The sequence below is a fragment of the Barbus barbus genome (assembly GCF_936440315.1).
Source record: "Barbus barbus genome assembly, chromosome: 46".
Taxonomy (NCBI): domain Eukaryota; kingdom Metazoa; phylum Chordata; class Actinopteri; order Cypriniformes; family Cyprinidae; genus Barbus; species Barbus barbus.
In genome coordinates this window covers 13,062,750-13,082,535 of record NC_136724.1, presented here as the reverse complement: position 1 = coordinate 13,082,535, position 19,786 = coordinate 13,062,750, and the positions used below count along the sequence as shown (strand labels likewise).

Here is a 19,786-nt window from a genome sequence, read left to right as displayed (position 1 = left end):
AACAATACATGGCCTCTTAGTGCTTCCGTACTCCACTACTGGAGTGGTGTTTTTTTATCTAATAGTTATATAAATATTAAATGAAAAAGTTAAACTTAAAAAAACTTGTATGAAAATCAGAAATGTTGCTTTGGCTAAACTAACTGAAACAAAATAAGTACTAATAAGTTGAAGTACCAAAATAACTACATCTAAAATTTAAATACATATAAATGAAAAATAAATAGAATTATTAAAAAATAAAATGAGCATAGATTATCAATTATTATTAATTAAAAAACAAATGACACAAAGGGCAAAAATGGTATAAAGCCGTTTGGTGCTTAGCTTGTGAACCTCCTTTATGACCTAACTGGTGAAAATTTGCAGGGAAGCTAACAGTAGCACAAAAGTTGATATGTTAGTCGTTGAGAGCGCATTCATTACAGTAATTACCACAGGCAATTTCAGACACATTGAAAGCATGGCTGCAATTCTTGGCCAATCATTAGAGCCTGATTACTTACTTTCTGGTCATGTATTTATGGGGCACCTACCCAGACAGGGATATAATTTTGAGTAAAAAAAAAAATTCCTCCAGAACACATCTATTATTTTGCTGTAGACTGCTCTCCGATTCTTAAAAATCGCTTTTTTTGTCCAGTTATTGCATGGGGGGCTGTTATCCATTTCTGCAGAAAGTAAACTTGACTAGGCTCATTAGCTGATTGCCAATCTGTTAAAAAACAAAATACTAAAATACTAGAGCCAGCATTGCCTGACCTTTGAAATAAAGTAGGGTGTTAATCTGACTTGTTATATTAGTTCTAGAAATGCACCGATTGCAATTTTCTTGGCCGATTCTGATTTTCTTTCCAAGAACTATAATTGACACCATATACAAACAAAAATCTATGCAAATTTCAATTTACTTAACCCTCTGATGGTTTAAATCTCTGTACCCTATAGTTTTTTTGGGGGTCTCCAGAGACCCCAGACAATAACATTTAATTTTGTAACAAGATAATAGTTTTTTTTTTTTTTACAAATGTAATTTTACTCTGTTTGTTAATGTTTTTACTCAACATGTGTGCAGTTTTTGGAGGATTTATGATATCTTTTAAATTTCTATAAATAAATAAATAAATATTTATTTAAATTACAAATTTACAAAAAAAACAGCATTTCATGTAAAATTCACTTTATAAAAGGCCCAGATTTCTAACTTTCATTCATGGGGATAACATGGATCATTTTAAATGATTTAATGTAACATTTATACCCATTTTTTTGCAGTTTGCAGTTTTAAAATAAAAAAATATCACTTTAACCACTAGATGGCCATAGAGCTCCACTATATGCTATTTGCTATTTGAGAGACCTGAAAGATATCTTTTCACAAGTTGGATTCAGTTGGATTCATATCTAAATATTATAAAATCACAATTATAACAAAAATAAAATATTTTTTGTCAAAGTTTAGTATTTTTTGTACTGAAAAACCCCCAGTTTTTCAATAATGTTACATTATGATTAGAATCAAACCTGAACAAAATGTTACAAAGAGAAATGTTGGAGTCTTAAGATTTTATCATTTACTTCAATTATCTATTTTTAATATAATTCTACAATTTTAATCAATATTTCAGTTACTAACTGTAACGGAACAAAAATGAACAGAAATGAACAGTTATAATACATATGAACACATGAACTGAACAGCAATAACAAGTGAGCAAATAAAGCAGTAAAAAGATAAAATTTAGTAAAAGAAATCAAACAACGAGGAACAATAAGTGTGTGTGTGTGTGTGTGTGTGTGTGTGAGAGAGTGTGTGAGTACACATTGTCGGTGTCAGTGTCACCACTTTATATTTGTGTTGGTTCTGCATTTTGGATGATTTTATTTGACAAATTATAGCCATACAAATGTGTGTGTGTGTGTGTTTGTGTGTGTGTGTGTGTGAGTGTGCACATTTTCAATGTGTCAGTGTCACCAATTTATTTTTGTGGTGGTACTGCATTTTGGATGATTTTATTTTACAAATGATAAGAGAACAGTTTTTATAGTCTCAAAAATGTGTTCCTCTATGTGTGTGTATGTGTGTGTTGTGAGCAATATAATTTAGCATTGTGGATGTTTTTTTGCATTGGTGGAAGTGTGCCACTTTATTTGTGCCATTTCTGTCGATGTGTTCTGCGTTGTTTCTGATTTTGATGATGAATTTTGTCTATTTTGATTGCCCGAAAGCCACGAGTGTCACAAATTTTGTCACGCTAACATAAAAACAGATATCATTCCAATTTTTTTTTTTTTTGTAGATCTAGAAAGTGTTGAGAGCCGTAGAAGGTTTCATACCATTTGGACAAAGGGAACATTTTTAAAAAATTGAGCAAAAGTCATTTGAGGTCAAAAAGACCCCGTAAACCATCAGAGTGTTTTAATAAAAGAAATTATTAAACATTACAATTCCCCCAATCTGGACTAAGTTACAGATTTTCTCTCACTTAAAGAGCTCTGTGACTGGAAAGAGGAAGAAATGGCTAATGTAAAATGAGTTGCTGTATTTAACAAAACAGATGTAATTTCCCACTATGTTTATAAATGGTCATTTTTTCCCCCCTAACCTTATTAAATGTGTCATCTTTCACATCAAATTCTTACTTTGTTTCAATTAATTCAGTTTGCATAATAAGAAACTGTAGAGTTGTTAATATTCAAATGAAATTAGTTTTAACAAACTTTATCTTTCCACTGCTGAGGAAACAGAAGCTGCATCTGAAGTGGCATTAGATGCATTTACACTGCAAAATTTAAAATACATAAATAATTTTATAAGATTAATGTTTATTTCTTTTAAAAACACATACAAATAAATGTTGAAAAAATGGAATGATACTTTTAAATATGACAAAACCACCAGTAGGTGGCGGCAAGTGTCTGTTTTAATGAGTAAGTCATTTATTCATTCATTCAACCCATTCATTCAAACAGCTGATTCATTCAGAAACGAGGCAAGTGACTGTCCTTATGAATGGGCCACTGAATCATTGACTCACTCGATTCGTTCAAAACGTGGATTCATTCAGTAACAAAACACAGCTGTGTTGCTCGGAGACACACAACAGTTCTGCTGTGGTTTGATCTGAACTATTTTCAGCGAAATTGAGCAAAAACAATTAAAAAATTTTCGAAAATCTAAGTCACTTCATTTTAACTTCTTGTTTATCTAAATACTATTGTATAAAATCAGTGTCACGTTGCAATTGTGTTGATTGACAACCACCAAAGACTGCAGGCCCAGCTCACCCTCCTCCTCCTGCGAGAGCTCTCCGGCCGCTGCCACAACGTCAGGGCCCAAACCCCTCTCCATCTGGTGTAGGTGAACCAAAAACAACTGATAACAGCTCTCAGTGATGTGTGTCGGGTCCCCGCTATATTAGCAGCAACATTCACAAATGTTTACAGAACAAGCGGGAACCCAGTGTGCCTGTAGCCTCCTCTATTTCTGTTTTATTAAGCAATAGAAAGTCTAAGGCCTTCTCAAGCCGTACGGCTGACCCATCTAACCTGCGGCCTATAATGCATCAATCTAAGATTGCTGTAGAGACAAAATGTAATTCCATCAAGTTAGCATTTTTAAACATTCGCTCACTTAAAAATAAATCATTTCTGATCAACGATTTAATAACCACAAACAACCTGGATTTTATGTTTTTAAATGAAACATGGTTAGAAGACAGCTGCAGTTCAACAGTCCTCACTGAAACAGCCCCTCCTAACTTTAATTTTATAAGTGTCTGCAGGACTGTTAGGAGAGGTGGAGGTGTAGCTGCTCTGTTTAAAGATGTTTATCAGTGCAAGCAAATGTCATTTGGTCAGTATTCATCTTTTGAATACCTAGGTATTGTGCTGAAAGGTGCTCCACGCACCCTGTTTATCCTTATTTTGTTGTGGCCAAGATGGCGGCGCGAACACATCGCGAGGCTCAGCGTCTCACCAGTTTTTGCAATTTTGCAGTATTTTTCCTGCTCATCTCGGGTCTGTTCTCACTGAACAGCTTTGCCTTAACATCATACACCCGACAGGAGCTTTTGGATATCGGTCTGCTCTTTTCCAACAATCTTATAACCAATCATCGACTCATCCCGGAGATCTCCAGAACACCCGAGGCAACGCACTCTGCTCGGCCGGGCGGAAGTGCTCACAGGCGGCGCCGAGATCGTAAACAAAGGCGGGGGAAGCGTGGAGGACTAAGAGCTAAGCTAAAGCTAACACCGCACCGGCTCTCTTTACCCAGCATTTTCCTCGCTAATGTGCGGTCATTGGTGAACAAAATGGATGAGATACGACTTCGCATCACCCATAGTAAGAAACTTTTGGACTGCAATGTCATGGTTTTCACTGAAACATGGCTACATAGCGACATACCCAATAATGCTATTGATCTAACCGGACGCTACACGCTCCGAGCAGATAGAACGGCAGATGACTCCGGCAAGACCAGAGGCGGAGGATTGTGCATTTATGTAAACAAAGCTTGGTGTACGAACTCTGACATTGTTGGAAAACACTGCTCACCTAACCTAGAGTTTCTCATGGTTAAGTGTAGACCTTTCTATCTGCCGCGGGAGTTCACTTCCACCATCATAACTGCAGCCTATATTCCCCCGGATGCTAATGCCAAGCTTGCTATGAACGAACTGCATGCGGCCATTAGTAAACAACAGACTGTACACCCGGAAGCTGCATTTATTGTTGCGGGTGATTTTAATCACTCCAACTTAAAGACAGTGCTCCCCAAATTCCATCAGCATGTCTCCTGCCACACTAGAGCAGAAAAAACTTTGGATCATGTTTACACAAACATCGCTGGAGCTTACATCGCGACTCCCCTCCCCCACCTCGGACAGTCTGATCACCTTTCTTTGTTTCTCACCCCCAAGTATTCACCCCTCATCAACCGTGTGAAGCCATCAGTGAAGACCATCAAAGTGTGGCCAATGGGAGCAGAGTCTGTACTTCAGGACAAGTTTCAACACACGGACTGGAGTATGTTTGCTTCTCAGGCTGCCAGTGGCTCTCACACGGACATTGATATCTATACCACCTCTGTACTGGATTACATCAATACCTCCATTGACAGTGTTACAACAGAGAAACAGATCACAACGTACCCTAATCAGAAGCCATGGATGAACAAGGAAGTGCGGCTCTTGCTGAAAGCCCGCAACACTGCTTTCAGATCAGATGACGCTCAGGCCTACAGCATATCCAGGGCTAACCTGAAGAGGGGCATCAAGAAGGCCAAGCACTGCTACAAGCTAAAGGTAGAGGAGCATTTTTCCAACTCTGACCCCTGGCGCATGTGGCAGGGCATCCAGGTCATCAGTGACTACAAGCCATGCAACTCCACTCCAACGGTCACAGACGTCTCCTTCCTTAACGAGCTAAATGACTTTTATGCTCGCTTTGACAACAACAACAAGGAGACAGCCACCAAGATCACACTCTCAGGAGACCATCAGACCCTCAAACTCACCTCCACAGATGTCTGCACAGCATTGAGCCGGATCAACGCATACAAGGCTGCTGGCCCCGACGGCATTCCTGGACGTGTGCTCAGGACATGTGCAGAGCAGCTCGCAGGGGTCTTCACAGACATTTTCAACCTGTCACTCACCCAAGCAATGGTGCCAACATGCTTTAAGTCGACATCCATTGTGCCAGTGCCGAAACACTCCTCCCCAACGTGCCTGAATGACTACCGCCCCGTAGCACTCACACCCATTGTTATGAAGTGCTTTGAGCGACTGGTCCTGGCACACCTCAAGAACTGCCTCCCACCCACACTGGACCCACACCAATTTGCCTATAGAAGCAATAGAAGCACTGAGGATGCAGTAGGCACAGTACTGCACTCGGTACTCACACACCTGGAAAACAACAACACATATGCACGGATATTATTTGTTGATTTCAGCTCAGCATTCAACACCGTCATTCCCTCCAAGCTGACCACTAAACTTGGAGACTTGGGTGTTAACACCCTTTGCAGCTGGATTATGGACTTTCTGACCAACAGACCTCAGCATGTTAGGTCAGGCCTCACCTGCTCCACCACCATCACACTCAACACCGGCGTACCACAGGGCTGTGTGCTGAGCCCATTTCTCTACTCCCTCTACACCCATGACTGCAGGCCTGTGCATGGATCCAACTCCATCATCAAGTTTGCTGACGACACCACAGTGATTGGCCTCATCAGAGACAACGATGAGACTGCCTACAGGGAGGAGGTACAGCACCTGGCTGCATGGTGTGCTGACAATAGCCTGCTCCTCAACACCAGCAAGACAAAGGAACTCATTGTGGACTTCAGGAAGAAGAAAAGTGGAACGCATGACCCCATCCACATTAACGGGATGGTTGTTGAACGCGTCTCCAGCTTCAAGTTCCTGGGAACCCACATCTCGGAGGACCTGACCTGGACCACCAACACATCCAGCCTAGTCAAGAAGGCTCACCAACGCCTCTTCTTCCTTAGGACACTGAAGAAGAACCACCTGTCTCCAATCATCCAGCGGAACTTCTACCGGTGTGCAATTGAAAGCATCCTGACCAACTGCATCACAGTCTGGTATGGGAACTGCTCAGCTGCTGACCGCAAGGCACTACAGAGGGTGGTGAAAACCGCCCAACGCATCACAGGGACACCACTCCCTGCCATTGAGGACGTCCAGAGAAAACGCTGTTTACGTCGAGCTCGCGGCATTCTTAAGGACTCCTCTCACCCTGACCATAGACTGTTTAACTTACTGCCCTCTGGGAGGCGCTTCAGGAGCCTCCGAACAAGGACAAGCAGACTCAGGAACAGCTTTTTCCCTACAGCTGTTTCCCTACTAAACTCTGCCCAATGATACCCCCCTCACACACCACTACAAACTCTTCACCCCTCCCCATCATTAAATCGATTAAAAAAAACAAAACAAAAAAACAACCAATCTACACTGAGTACTATGTACTGTAAATTTTTATTTCTATGCACTTTCAACGTTCATTGCACTAGTGTTTATATATCTTAATTTATAGCTTATTCATATCCATTTGTAATTATTTTCATAGTTTTTGCTTATAGTGTACATACATTTACTGCACAACCCATCTGTATAGTATGTTCATATCACCCATCTGTATATCATACTGATAGTATTTAAAAACTTGTAAATTATGTCCATAGTACTACTGCCTTATCTGTATATTTCTGTACATATGTAACATATTGTAGGCACTGTATATCCTGTACCTCTGCTTATTGCACTTCTGGTTAGATGCTAACTGCATTTCGTTGCCCTGTACCTTACATGTGCAATGACAATAAAGTTGAATCTAATCTAATCTAATCTAATCATTTACAGGCCTCCAAAATATTCTCCAGCCTTTGTTGATGATTTCACTGAACTGTTATCAATGATTTCCTCAGAGTTTGACTGTTTTGCTATTGCAGGGGATTTTAATATTCACATAGATAATGCAGAAATCAAAACTACTAAAGAAATTATAACTGTTTTAAACACTTTTGACCTGAGTCAGCATGTGCACGGACCAACACACAATCGTGGACACACTCTAGATTTACTCATCAGTAGAGGTCTAAACATCTCATCCATTGTAATTAAGGATGTAGCACTATCTGATCACTTCTGTATTTTCTTTGATATATTGATCTCGGCCACCACTGAATCTAGATCTGTCTCTATCAGAAAGAGATGCATTAACGAGAACACTAGTGCGCTATTTATGGAGGCAATATCATTAACACCAAGCATTTCTGCAGACTCTGTTGATCTTCTCCTGGAGTCATTTAACTCAAAAATTAAGAATGTTATTGATGATATTGCCCCGATAAAGGTCAGCAAGAAGACGGGGAAACAGAAATCAATTTGGAGAAAATCAACAGCAGTTCAGAGCATGAAAAGACAATGCAGAAAAGCTGAGCGGATGTGGCAGAAGACGAAACTCGAAATTCACTATAGCATCTATAAAGACAGCCTTCATGCTTTCAATGTGGAACTAGCCACAGCTAGACAGACTTTCTTTTCAAACCTTATAAACAGTAACATAAACAACACCCGCACTCTTTTTGCGACTGTTGAGAGACTGACAAACCCCCCAAGTCAGATTCCCAGTGAAATGCTCTCCGACAGCAAATGCAATGAGTTTGCTTCCTTCTTTTCTGAGAAGATCAATAATATCAGAAAGGAGATTGGCACATCCTCAAGTTATGCAGAGGTCACACAGATTCGACCGCAATTTCAAAAAGAAGTGACTATGTGTGTTTTTAAAGAAATTGATAAAATTTTGGAAGAAATAGTACAGCACCTTAAATCTTCAACCTGCTATCTTGACACACTTCCCACATCCTTTTTCAAAAATGTGCTTAACTGTTTAGAGGCTGATCTCTTAGAAGTGGTGAACGCCTCACTTCTTTCTGGGACTTTTCCAAACTCCCTTAAAACTGCAGTTGTTAAGCCCCTTCTGAAAAAGCGCAATCTTGATAACACCATGTTGAGCAACTATAGACCCATATCAAATCTTCCTTTCATAGGTAAGATAATTGAAAAGGTAGTTTCTAATCAGCTGAACAACTACTTAAAGTCAAATGGATACCTGGACAATTTTCAATCTGGTTTCCGAGCACATCACAGCACAGAGACAGCAGTCATTAAGATAATAAATGATATTCGCGTCAATTCTGATTCTGGCAAAATATCAGTGCTGGTACTACTAGATCTCAGTGCTGCGTTTGACACTGTCGATCATAACATACTTTTAGAGAGACTGGAAAACTGGGTCGGGCTTTCTGGGATGGCACTCAAATGGTTCAGGTCATACTTAGAAGGGAGAGGTTATTATGTGAGTATAGGAGAGCATAAGTCTAAGTGGACGGCCATGACATGTGGAGTCCCACAAGGCTCAATTCTTGCACCGCTCTTGTTTAACCTGTATATGCTCCCACTAAGTCAGATAATGAGGAAGAACCAAATTGCCTATCACAGCTATGCTGATGATACCCAGATTTACCTAGCCTTATCTCCAAATGACTACAGCCCCATTGACTCCCTCTGCCAATGCATTGATGAAATTAACAGTTGGATGTGCCAGAACTTTCTTCAGTTAAACAAGGAGAAAACTGAAATCATTGCATTTGGAAACAAAGATGAAGTTCTCAAGGTGAATGCATACCTTGACTCTAGGGGTCAAACAACTAAAAATCAAGTCAGAAATCTTGGGGTGATTCTGGAGACAGACCTTAGTTTCAGTAGTCATGTCAAAGCAGTAACTAAATCAGCATACTATCATCTCAAAAATATTGCAAGAATTAGATGTTTTGTTTCCAATCAAGACTTGGAGAAACTTGTTCATGCCTTTATCACCAGCAGGGTGGATTACTGTAATGGTCTCCTCACCGGCCTTCCCAAGAAGACCATTAGACAACTGCAGCTCATCCAGAACACTGCTGCCAGGATTCTGACTAGAACCAGAAAATCTGAGCATATCACACCAGTCCTCAGGTCCTTACACTGGCTTCCAGTTACATTTAGGATTGATTTTAAAGTACTTTTACTCGTTTATAAGTCACTCAATGGCCTAGGACCTAAATATATTGCTGATATGCTCACTGAATATAAACCAAACAGACCACTCAGATCATTAGGATCGAGTCAGTTAGAAATACCAAGGGTTCACACAAAACAAGGGGAGTCTGCTTTTAGCTATTATGCGGCCCGCAGTTGGAACCAGCTTCCAGAAGAGATCAGATGTGCTAAAACATTAGCCACATTTAAATCAAGACTCAAAACTCATCTGAACTGTACATTTGTTGAATGAGCACTGTGCTATTGAGCAACCTACATTTCACTGCTGGTTATACTCTGTATAATTGTGTATGTGACGAATAAAACTCTTGAATCTTGAATCTATATGTCCGAACTGACTGCAACACATTATGTATAATCATTTTCTTTAAAATCAATAAAAACATGGAAATAAAAATAATAAAAACAAGGAATTTTAAAATGATATAGAAAATGATTTAAAATAAATTTAATGTCTATTTCACTTTCTTTTATGTAAAGCACTTTGAATTACCACTGTGTATGAAATGTGCTATATAAATAAACTTGCCTTGCCTTGCCTTGATATTCCGGGAAACATCATGCCTGTATAATGTTGCTTTTCAGTTACCGTTTACACTGAATGCAATTAAAATTAGAATCTTTCTCACGCAAAACGACGTGTTTACATGCAACTGTGAGTGTGCGGGTGGCTGTGACGTCAAGGATCAGCTTGGGATCGGCGAGACATGAGACTGACCGGCCGGTCACCGATCCAGGCCGGTCATGTGAAAAATCGGCCGATTCCGATCACTGGCCGGTCAATCGGTGCATATCTAATCAGTTCCTGTTTGTTTGTTTTTTGGTTAAGTGAACAGCAAAGTTTTAAGTTAATATATTAATAGAACTAATACTATATGTAGATATTTAATAAAAATGCACACGTTGTGTGATAAAATATGCAAAGCAATCATTTGGAATCATCAATATGCCTGTGTTGGTGCAGTCTCATCTGTGCAAACCGAGTAAATTATTAAAAAAATAATTACACCTGAATAAACACTGTAGAGGTGCATAAGAAATACAGAAATGATAGACATAGGAAACCATTTCATTTATTTAAAAGTATTATTCTTAGCTGTAGTGATTTAAAAAAAACTGAAAATAATTTTCATTCAAAAGCGGTTGGAATGTATAAGACATATAGCACCTTATAATAACTGTGAACATGCAAAGTGGCCAATTTAAAGCATTTGAAGTGTAGCTGTGTTGCACTGTGATACATTTATTAACTATGTTTATGTTCTTCGGGACAAAGTGTAAATGCATGCATGGGCAAGAATAAATGCATTCAGACTTTTAAATGAGTTTAAAAGGAATAAATACCTGAAGGCAAAAGGCAATCTAATGGAGCGAATTCATCCATGGTCTTGTTTATAATAAGCCAGATTCATCAACTGTAGAGGTAAATAAAGAAAAACATATACAATATTAAAAGACAGCAAAAAAGGCTTTGTTTCTGTAGAGTGAATATCTGACAAGTTAAATGTTCTAATCAAAACAACAGCTTCCTGTTATGACAGATAAAGAGATGTGCTGAAAACTGAAACACTATAAACCATTTTAAGTGTTTAACATGCATGACAAAAAACATAGAAATGGAAGAAATGCTCAGCTATTAAGATCAGATCACTCACCACCTTGTCTATGTGAATTCTTTGTCCAGTGAACACACTTTTCCTATAAGACTTATCTATGCTCTGCCCCTGTAATATGTAACTAGTTTACTTTAGGGTCTACAGTCCTACTCTTATTCAGCTTATTCGTCCCAAAAACCTGTGATTAAAAATTAAGTTAAATTCAGTCGTACTTGCTGATTCTTTGAATTTTTTTTACTAGCAATTTCTAAATGAACTACACCATTTTTTCAGTGTACTTGCAGATAATACAGTAAAATATTAATGCAATAAAAGACCAGTTAAGTGCACTTAAAGAGAGTACACTTTCAGAACGGTTTTAAAACACTTAAGTACACTTTAAAAAAATGCACTGTGTAATAATGTCAAATTAAAAGTTTTACTTTAAAGTACTTTGCATAATGTTTAATAATCTTTTGTCATGCTTTAAAGAAGTAATTGTTTTGATGAGTTAACTATCATACTAAAGCACATGTAAAGCACGATTACAATTTTAACTAGCTATAATGCATTGTTTGATATTAAAGTTTGCATATTTAAATGTACTAAATTACAACTTCATTATTACAAATTTGTAATTAGAAATATATTTAAATATGACTTACAAGTTTCAATAGAAATTACATTAAAGTAGATTTTAGTTAAATTTGTCAGGACTCTTTAACTATATTTCAAATACAACAGAAGTTATGAAATTACATGTAAAGGTATTTAAGTCCTACTTAATTCGGTCAAACAAGCATTCGAAATTCAACTCATTTTGAATTTAATAAAAATCTAGACTATGAAACATTTTAATTTAATTGCAATTAACATGAGTGTCTGAAAAAATTACATTCAGTTCTTTCTGTTATAAGTACTCTTTTTAAAAATATACTAAAGTGTATTTCTTTTTCCTTTAAGAGAACAGCTGAAGTTTTGAGAAACATGCCATTTACACCATAAACTAAAAAACTTCAAGCTTCTAGACTAGAAAAAAGAATTTCTCTGATTGTTGATTTAATTCTGAAACAGATATCTTATCCTGGCTGTTATGACAGCAATGGTTGAGAGGACGCCACTTTGAGCATTATATGCAATATAAATATATAATTATTTACTCAACAGACAGTGCAAAATGTCATTACTTGGATCAATCCTGCTGAGAGCAACAGATCAATGCAGGTAGAGAGGTGTATCCCTAACACTCTGCCAAAATGGATCAACATAGCAACTAAAAGGGTCTAATCCAACCAGACACCCACAAAACTATTGATGAAATTAGAGTGCTGTCAAAAACAGATTGCACCAGAAACTCACAAACTCAAGCAGGTGAGCCTACCAATAGTTCACTCAAAAAATGAAAATGTTCTCACCCTCAGGCCATCCAAGATATAGAGTTTGTTTCTTCCTCAGAAACAGATGTGTTGAAATTTAGCATTACATCACTTGCGAATGGACATTTATTGATAGACTAATCGTCGTGCTGATTATTTGTTGCTTGTTGTGATGTTTTTATCAGCTGTTTGGGCTGATAAACGACGGCACCCATTCACTGCAGAGGATCCATTGGTGAGCAAGTGATGTAATGCTAAATTTCTCCAAATCTGTTCTGATTAAGAAACAAATTCATTTTCAAGTTGCTTTTGAGAATGTGCAATTATTTACAAAAATGTTTTGTATGAAATATGTGCAGTCACTATAATTACCATCATTAAGTTGTAGATGCATTAAGAACAACTTAAAGGTTATTCTGAAGGTAAACACCTCACAGTTGCTTTCTTCACAAAGCAGTAAATGAATGGAATTGGGGGAATGAGTTGTGGACTTTAAAAGGCCCGCGAGACTGCCAGTACAGCTAAAAAAACAGCCTTGTCAATGGCTAAAGTAAGTTCTTTCTTTCCTTCATTGTGTCTTTAATTAATTTGGCCCTTGTTGTGTAGTTCGTTCCCTCTGGGTGTTTTTGTAATTAGTTCTATTGACTGAAATTTCAAGGCTCTCTGACTTAGTCTGGGGACATCAGTTCTTGTTGTACTTTAAAGAAGAACCAGAGTTCATTCTCAGGTTGAGTGCCCAAATTACGGGTTACAAACTTTAATAACTGCCTCATTATGTGCACAAGTAAATCACACAGCAAGTGCTTCTTCAGAGACAGAATGCATTTTTAATGAAAGTCAAACATAATCTAGAGCTTTCAGCTCTGGCACGATTTCACTCAAATGTTTAGCAGCTTCATAAACTTTTGCAGGCTGAATTTCGCACTCTATAGTCTCTCAAAGTACACCACAAATGAACAGTGACAAATAATTTGTTCATAAAAGTTACGTTAAGCTAAAGCATATCATCAAAATACAGTTAATACACGGAGAACCCACCTCGACAACTTACTGAACGCTTGACATTTGGCGATGTCACAAAACCAAGATAGAGACTACCTAGACAGCATTTTAGGCAGCGTACAGTATGCGCGTTCGTGTTGGAAATGTTTGGACACCGAGTGCAGATATAATACTCAAAACGCTGTCTAGGTAGTCAGCTCGCTTGGTTTTTCCTGTGTACTCACTCCGTGAATGGATACCCAGCAGCATGTGTCCAGTCAACGAGTGCCGAAGACAAGCGCTTGAGCTCCAGAAAACCGTGTGATGTTTGTCACAGCGGCATCTAGCGGTGCACCGTACACCTGCACTGATTCCATTCTTGTCGACATCCAACAAATACAGAGAGAGAATGATCAGCATACAGACAGACAGACAGATTAATAAATAAGCTTTCCATTGATGTGTGGTTTGTTAGGATAGGACAATATTTGGCAGAGGTACAATTATTTGAAAATCTGGAATCTGAGGGTCCAAAAAAAAAAAAAATCTAAATATTGAGAAAATCCAAATGAAAGTTGTCCAAATGAAGTACTTAGTAATGCATATTACTAATCAAAAATTAAGTTTTTATATATTTACGGTAGGAAAATTACAAAATATCTTCATGGAACATGCTACTTATGACTGGTTTTGTGGTCCAGGCAGTGGTGCCTGCAGGTGTACGGCTGTTCTTTAAAATCATCTGGAATGCAATAAAGTAATTTTTAAAGCTGTTTTTAAAGCATTTGCTGCATGGATTAAAAAAAATAGGCTAATAAATAATTCACATAGGCTTTCAGACAAAATTGCATTGCAGCAAATCCTTTACATTTTAAAGTATTCAGAGCAGAGCAACATAAATATCTGAAAAAATATAATCGTGCCTGTTTTAGGCTTTTCCTCATTTTTATAGGCTATTTTAGACGGTGATGAAAAAATGCCATCTCATTGGACGTACCTTTAGAGAGTAATGCATCTTTACCGATTACATAATAAAAGAGTTTTTGTTTTCGATTTGAATTATTTCATTTTAAATTAGTAATTTAAAGCTTTCTATAGATATATTTATCAAATTTGTGACTCAATTCGTTGAGTTTTGGTTCATCATTGTGAAACGCATCCTCTGTTTTCTTATTTATTTTATAAAAGCTCAACGTTTTGTTGATATTGTGAATGCAAGCAAATGAAAGTACACCCTTTGCAGTTCCAAACTATGTATTACTCTTACCTTTATGAACAAAAATTATGGCGTATTTTAAATTGTTTCCACTATCAAGAAAAAAATGCAAGTGACTGCTCTGGCGCCTCCATGTCCTGCAAAGTGCGCTTCAGCTCCCACTCGTCACACTAACAATTAGATACATGTATATAGTTTAATCATTTAAGCTAACATTGTGATATGCTGGAACTGTTTATATCTATAGATTTGATTTTAGGCAAGTCGTGATGATTTGAGAAGGCTAAATTGATCAAACATAGGCTATGATCAGCTCACTGTCTGCTTAAAAAAAACTTACATTTAATGAACAAAAAGTGCTCCAAACGTTTTTCTAAATTAACTTTGTAAAAAACGAAACTAAATATAATCACTTTACCATTACATACAGCCCCCCCCCCCCCCCCCCCCCCCAAAAAAAACTGTGTGTACCCTTGGAAGAAATCCTGCATGCACTCACATATATTTATTTGTATATAAATAAATAAGGATCAGATAAATAAGTATAAGATGAGTAACAAAATAAACCATTTAATACTGGAAAATAAATTAAATTGATAAATTAAATAAATCCAAATTCAATTGTTAATTTTTAAACATTTTATTTATGTATTGATTGATTGATTGTCTTATCAGCTTATCAGCTGTTTTTCCCGTCTGTATAATAAAAAAAAAATCTGTAAATACATAAGGAATTAGATATCTATCTATCTATCTATCTATCTATCTATCTATCTATCTATCTATCTATCTATCTATCTATCTATCTATCTATCTATCTATCTATCTATCTATCTATATAATAAAAACTAAGTACATTTATTTGTATATAAATAAATAAGGAATTAGATTATACTAATTAAACTAAAGTAGTAACTAAATAAACTAATTAAAAATGAATGACACCAGGATATGATTAATTCTATTAAAATTATAATATATTAATAATATAAACTAATAAAAAATTACAACTAATTGAAAATGACAATTAAATGTTTTACTATATTGTTATTTTTATTGATTTCTCAGAATTTTAAAAGGAATCATAGTTGTTTGATTTTTAATTTTCTGCTGTTGTCATTTCTTTTCCCATTTTTTAAATATATTATGTGAGCAAATTGTGTGCTGAAAATATAAATTTCCCCTTCAGGAACTTGATCTGTGTCGAGACGCTTTGGGAATGCCTCCACCGTGGCCGCACACTGAACCACGTGTGTAATCTGTCCAATGGATGGCCGAGACGTCACGGGCGGGTGGCGTAATCGACCAGGAAGCTTAAAAGCACATGCGGTGGAACCGGCGTCAGATTTTTGTCATTCAGCAACTGCTACTGGGGAAGTCGTGGCCTAATGTTAGAGAGTCGGACTCGTAATCCAAAGGTTGCGGGTTCGAGTCTCAGGCCGGCAGGGATTGTAGGTGGGGGGAGTGAATGTCCAGCGCTCTCTCCACCCTCAATACCACGACTGAGGTGCCCTTGAGCAAGGCACCGAACCCCCCAACTGCTCCCCGGGCGCCGCAGCATAAATGGCTGCTCACTGCTCCGGGTGTGTGTTCACGGTGTGTGTGTGTTCACTGCTGTGTGTGTGCACGATGGATGGGTTAAATGCAGAGCACGAATTCCGAGTATGGGTCACCATACTTTGCAGTATGTCACTTCACTTTCACTTTCACTTTCACTTTCACTACTCTGTGTGTGTCTGTCGTTCTCTGTTGTGAGTCTTATTTAGTGTTGTCTTTCCTAAATACACAAGCACTCTATAAGCTCCACTATGTCTAAAAGTGCATCAAAGACTAAGCACTTGGGCGAGAGCAGATCGCACTACAGGCTGTGTGTTCCTCCCTCGTGGAGGTTCGCAGATGGAGCTGGCGGAGGGAATGGAGACGGGCGAGTCCCTAGCTTCTTCCTCACCTGCCAGATCCAGCAGCTGCTCTCTGGGATTGGAAGCCCGCTCTGCAGTTTCTTCCCCCGGAGACATGCTCGACACTCCGCCTATCTTCCTCCGAGGAGGTTGACGTGGTGAGCGTCGATGAGCATTCGCCCTATCATTCGCCCCAGTATGAGAAGCTGCTGGAAGTGGTAACTCGTGCTGTGGCCAAACTTAATATCGACCGGCCCACCGAGAAACAGGCTGAACTACAGAAAATCTTTCTGCGTGTTAAGCCGCCACACTCCAACGGAGTCTTCCGTTTTTCCCTGACTTTTCCCTAAACCATTTTCGGCTTGCCTCTTCATCCTCGCTTCTGACTACTATGGTAACGTGGCGGGGTTGAAAAAGCGCGCTTATAGAGCGATGCTCAGGAACAGACGCTCAGGAGCTATCTGTCCCCCGGCGCGGCATCGTCTCCAAAGGCTCCGACCCTGCCCTCCAAGCCGCTGCGCTCAACATCAGCGCTAGTGGGCAAGGGGTATGCGGCTGCAGGTCAGGCTGGTGCGTGTCTGCACACCATGGCGGTGTTACAGGCGTACCAAGCCAACCTGCTCAATGAGCTAGATGAGGGAGAGAAGCTATGTTCTGATGTCATCTCTGAGCTCTGTAGAACCGCTGATCTGTCTCTCCACATCACCAAAGAGACCGCCCGTGCTATCGGCAGGTCCATGGCAGGCTTGCTTTGGGGGCAAAGCATACCAATAACGGCGAAACGGTCACTGCAAGCGTTGTAGGCCTCCTTCTTTTCAAGGCCTCCGCTTGCCAGAGCTCCTCTGGTACAATCTGTGGTAGGCCCCAGGTGAGCCTCCTTACAAAATCCCAGCCTGTGGAGTGTAGTAGGCCTCCTCTCAGTCTAGAGAGTTGTCATGCTGAAGCCTCCGCTCCTAGAGCTCGATAATTCGGCGAGTGTCCTCAGGACTCCTCTCGCTATAGAGAGTTATTGAGACCGCCGCTCGCCAGAGCTCTGCTTGGACAGCATTTGTGAGTAGTAGGCTCTAAGTGAGTCTCCTTACAAGATGTCCAGTGTGTGGAGTGTAGTAGGCCTCCTCTCGTTCTAGAGAGTCGTCATGCTGAGGCCTCCGCTCCAAGAGAGTGACTGTTTTGGCGAGTGTCGTCAGGCCTCCTCTCGCTCAGAGAGTTTTAGAGGCCTCTGCTCGCCAGAGCACGAGGAAACTGTACGCCCTGAAGTGGAAGTCTCACTTCATGGTGCGGAGATCTCCAGCTCAACCCATTCAACTGCCCGATTGGTACAGTTCTGGTGTTCTTTCAGGCCCGTTCCTCCACAGGGTTAATCCACTCCACCCTGAAGGTCCATGTGGTGGCGTTTTTGGCCTACCACACCCCTCTTGGATGCCAGTCAGTGGGCAGACACCCCCTTGTTACATGTTTCCTCCAGCGGCAAGTGTCGTCAGGCCTCCTCTCGCTATAGAGAGTTTTAGAGGCCACCGCTCGCCAGAGCTCCACTGAGGCAGTTATGTGAGTGGTAGGTGAACCTCCTCACAGGATGCCCGGTGTACGGAGTGTAGTAGGCCTCATCTCGATCCGAGAGTCATCATGCTGAGGCCTCCACTCTAAGTGCTCGGCTGTTTTGGCAAGTGTCGTCAGGCCTCCTCTCGCTACAAACAGTTTTAGAGGCCTCTGCTTGCCGGAGCACGAGGAGACTGTATGCCCTGAAGTGAAAGTGTCATTTCATGGTGTGGAGGTCGTCAGCTCGACCCAGCCAACTGCCCGATTGGTACAGTTCTGGAGTTTGTGCAGGCCTGTTTCTCTGCAGGGTTAACCCACTCCAACCTGAAGGTCTACGTGGCGGCTTTACCGGTCTACCTCACCCTACTCGGTGGCCAGTCAGTGGCTAGACACCCCCTAGTTACACGTTTCCTCCAGAGTTCTTAGGCCTCCCGCCAGAGAGCTTATGCTATGTGGTGGATGAGGATGCTTTCCATAGCCTCGAGTCCTCTGCTCTCCCCTCTTCTTGGGTATCAAGACTCACTTCTCAGAAGTTGGCCTTCGGGATGCAAGCCCCGCCCACTTTAGCCACTCATGGCCCCTTTTTTCTCTCGCCCTAGCTGTGCTCCATCCACACTAAGCAGGGATTTTGAAAGTCTGGCGGCGTAGGCACATCGTTCCCAAAGCGTCTCGACGCAGCTCGAGTTCCTGAAGGGGAACGTCTCAGGTTACGCATGTAACCATGGTTCCCCGAAGGGAACGAGACGCTGCGTCTCGGGGCCATACTTCCGACATCCCTGCAAGTGCTTGCTTCACACCTAGAAGCTGACGCCGGTTCCACCGCGCGTACTGTTAAGCTTCCTGGTCGATTACGTCACGTCTCACCCATCCATTGGACAGATTACACATGTGGTTCAGAGTGCGGTCACGCTGGAGGCGTTCCCAAAGCGTCTCAACGCAGCGTCTCATTCCCTTCGTGGGAACCATGGTTACATGCGTAACCTACGGTTTTGCACAGCTCTCTGGAATACTCAGTTCAGCTTAGTTAATCAAATGTCAAATATTTCAAAATATCAATTTCTGAATAATAATCCAATGTACATGGCAACTCATAGACTCAAGACTGATACACGCACTATCAGAATGATCTGTTGATCTGTCAGTGATCAAAAATTCCCCAGCATCATAGTTACATTTTAAATTTATGACATGACCTCCACACAGCACTTATTCATCAAACTTACGCTCATGGGGGCGTATTACAGAAAGTTTCTAATCTTAGGTCTTAATTTAAGATGTGATATGTTAAATTAGGATTTTTCGCAAATTCGTATTACAGAAGCAAATCTTAACTTGATTTGGGACTCTTATCCTATCTTACAAAATAGTATCTTATCTCTAGTTAGGAAATCTTAAATGGCATAATCAAGCTCGACAATCTACTCTCAGGTCTGTTACCAAGCAGCCAACACTGCTGATGAGGTAAACAAAAGCTACTTCCCTTTGAAAATCGCCTTTTGAAAAAAAACATAAGGCATTATTCACTTGCACTACAACCAGTAATTGT

The 19,786-nt window shown here is 39.8% G+C and overlaps 1 protein-coding gene across 2 annotated transcripts in view; it reads right to left on the bottom strand.

Annotated features, from left to right (window-relative positions):
- The window catches only part of LOC306864609 (thiamine pyrophosphokinase 1-like), a 77,248-nt gene extending 63,347 nt beyond the window's left edge, over positions 1-13,901 (bottom strand). Inside the window, exons 1-2 of one of the 2 annotated variants that reach the window (XM_079408724.1) lie at positions 13,648-13,901; positions 10,983-11,053 (exon numbers count right to left, since the gene is read on the bottom strand). In XM_079408724.1, coding sequence (XP_079264850.1) covers positions 10,983-11,022 — 40 coding nt within the window. In that variant the 5' untranslated portion in view covers positions 11,023-11,053; positions 13,648-13,901. The remainder of the gene's footprint in view (positions 1-10,982; positions 11,054-13,647) is intronic. The other variant, XM_079408725.1, reaches the window with a different exon arrangement.
- Between the last annotated feature and the right edge of the window lie 5,885 nt (positions 13,902-19,786).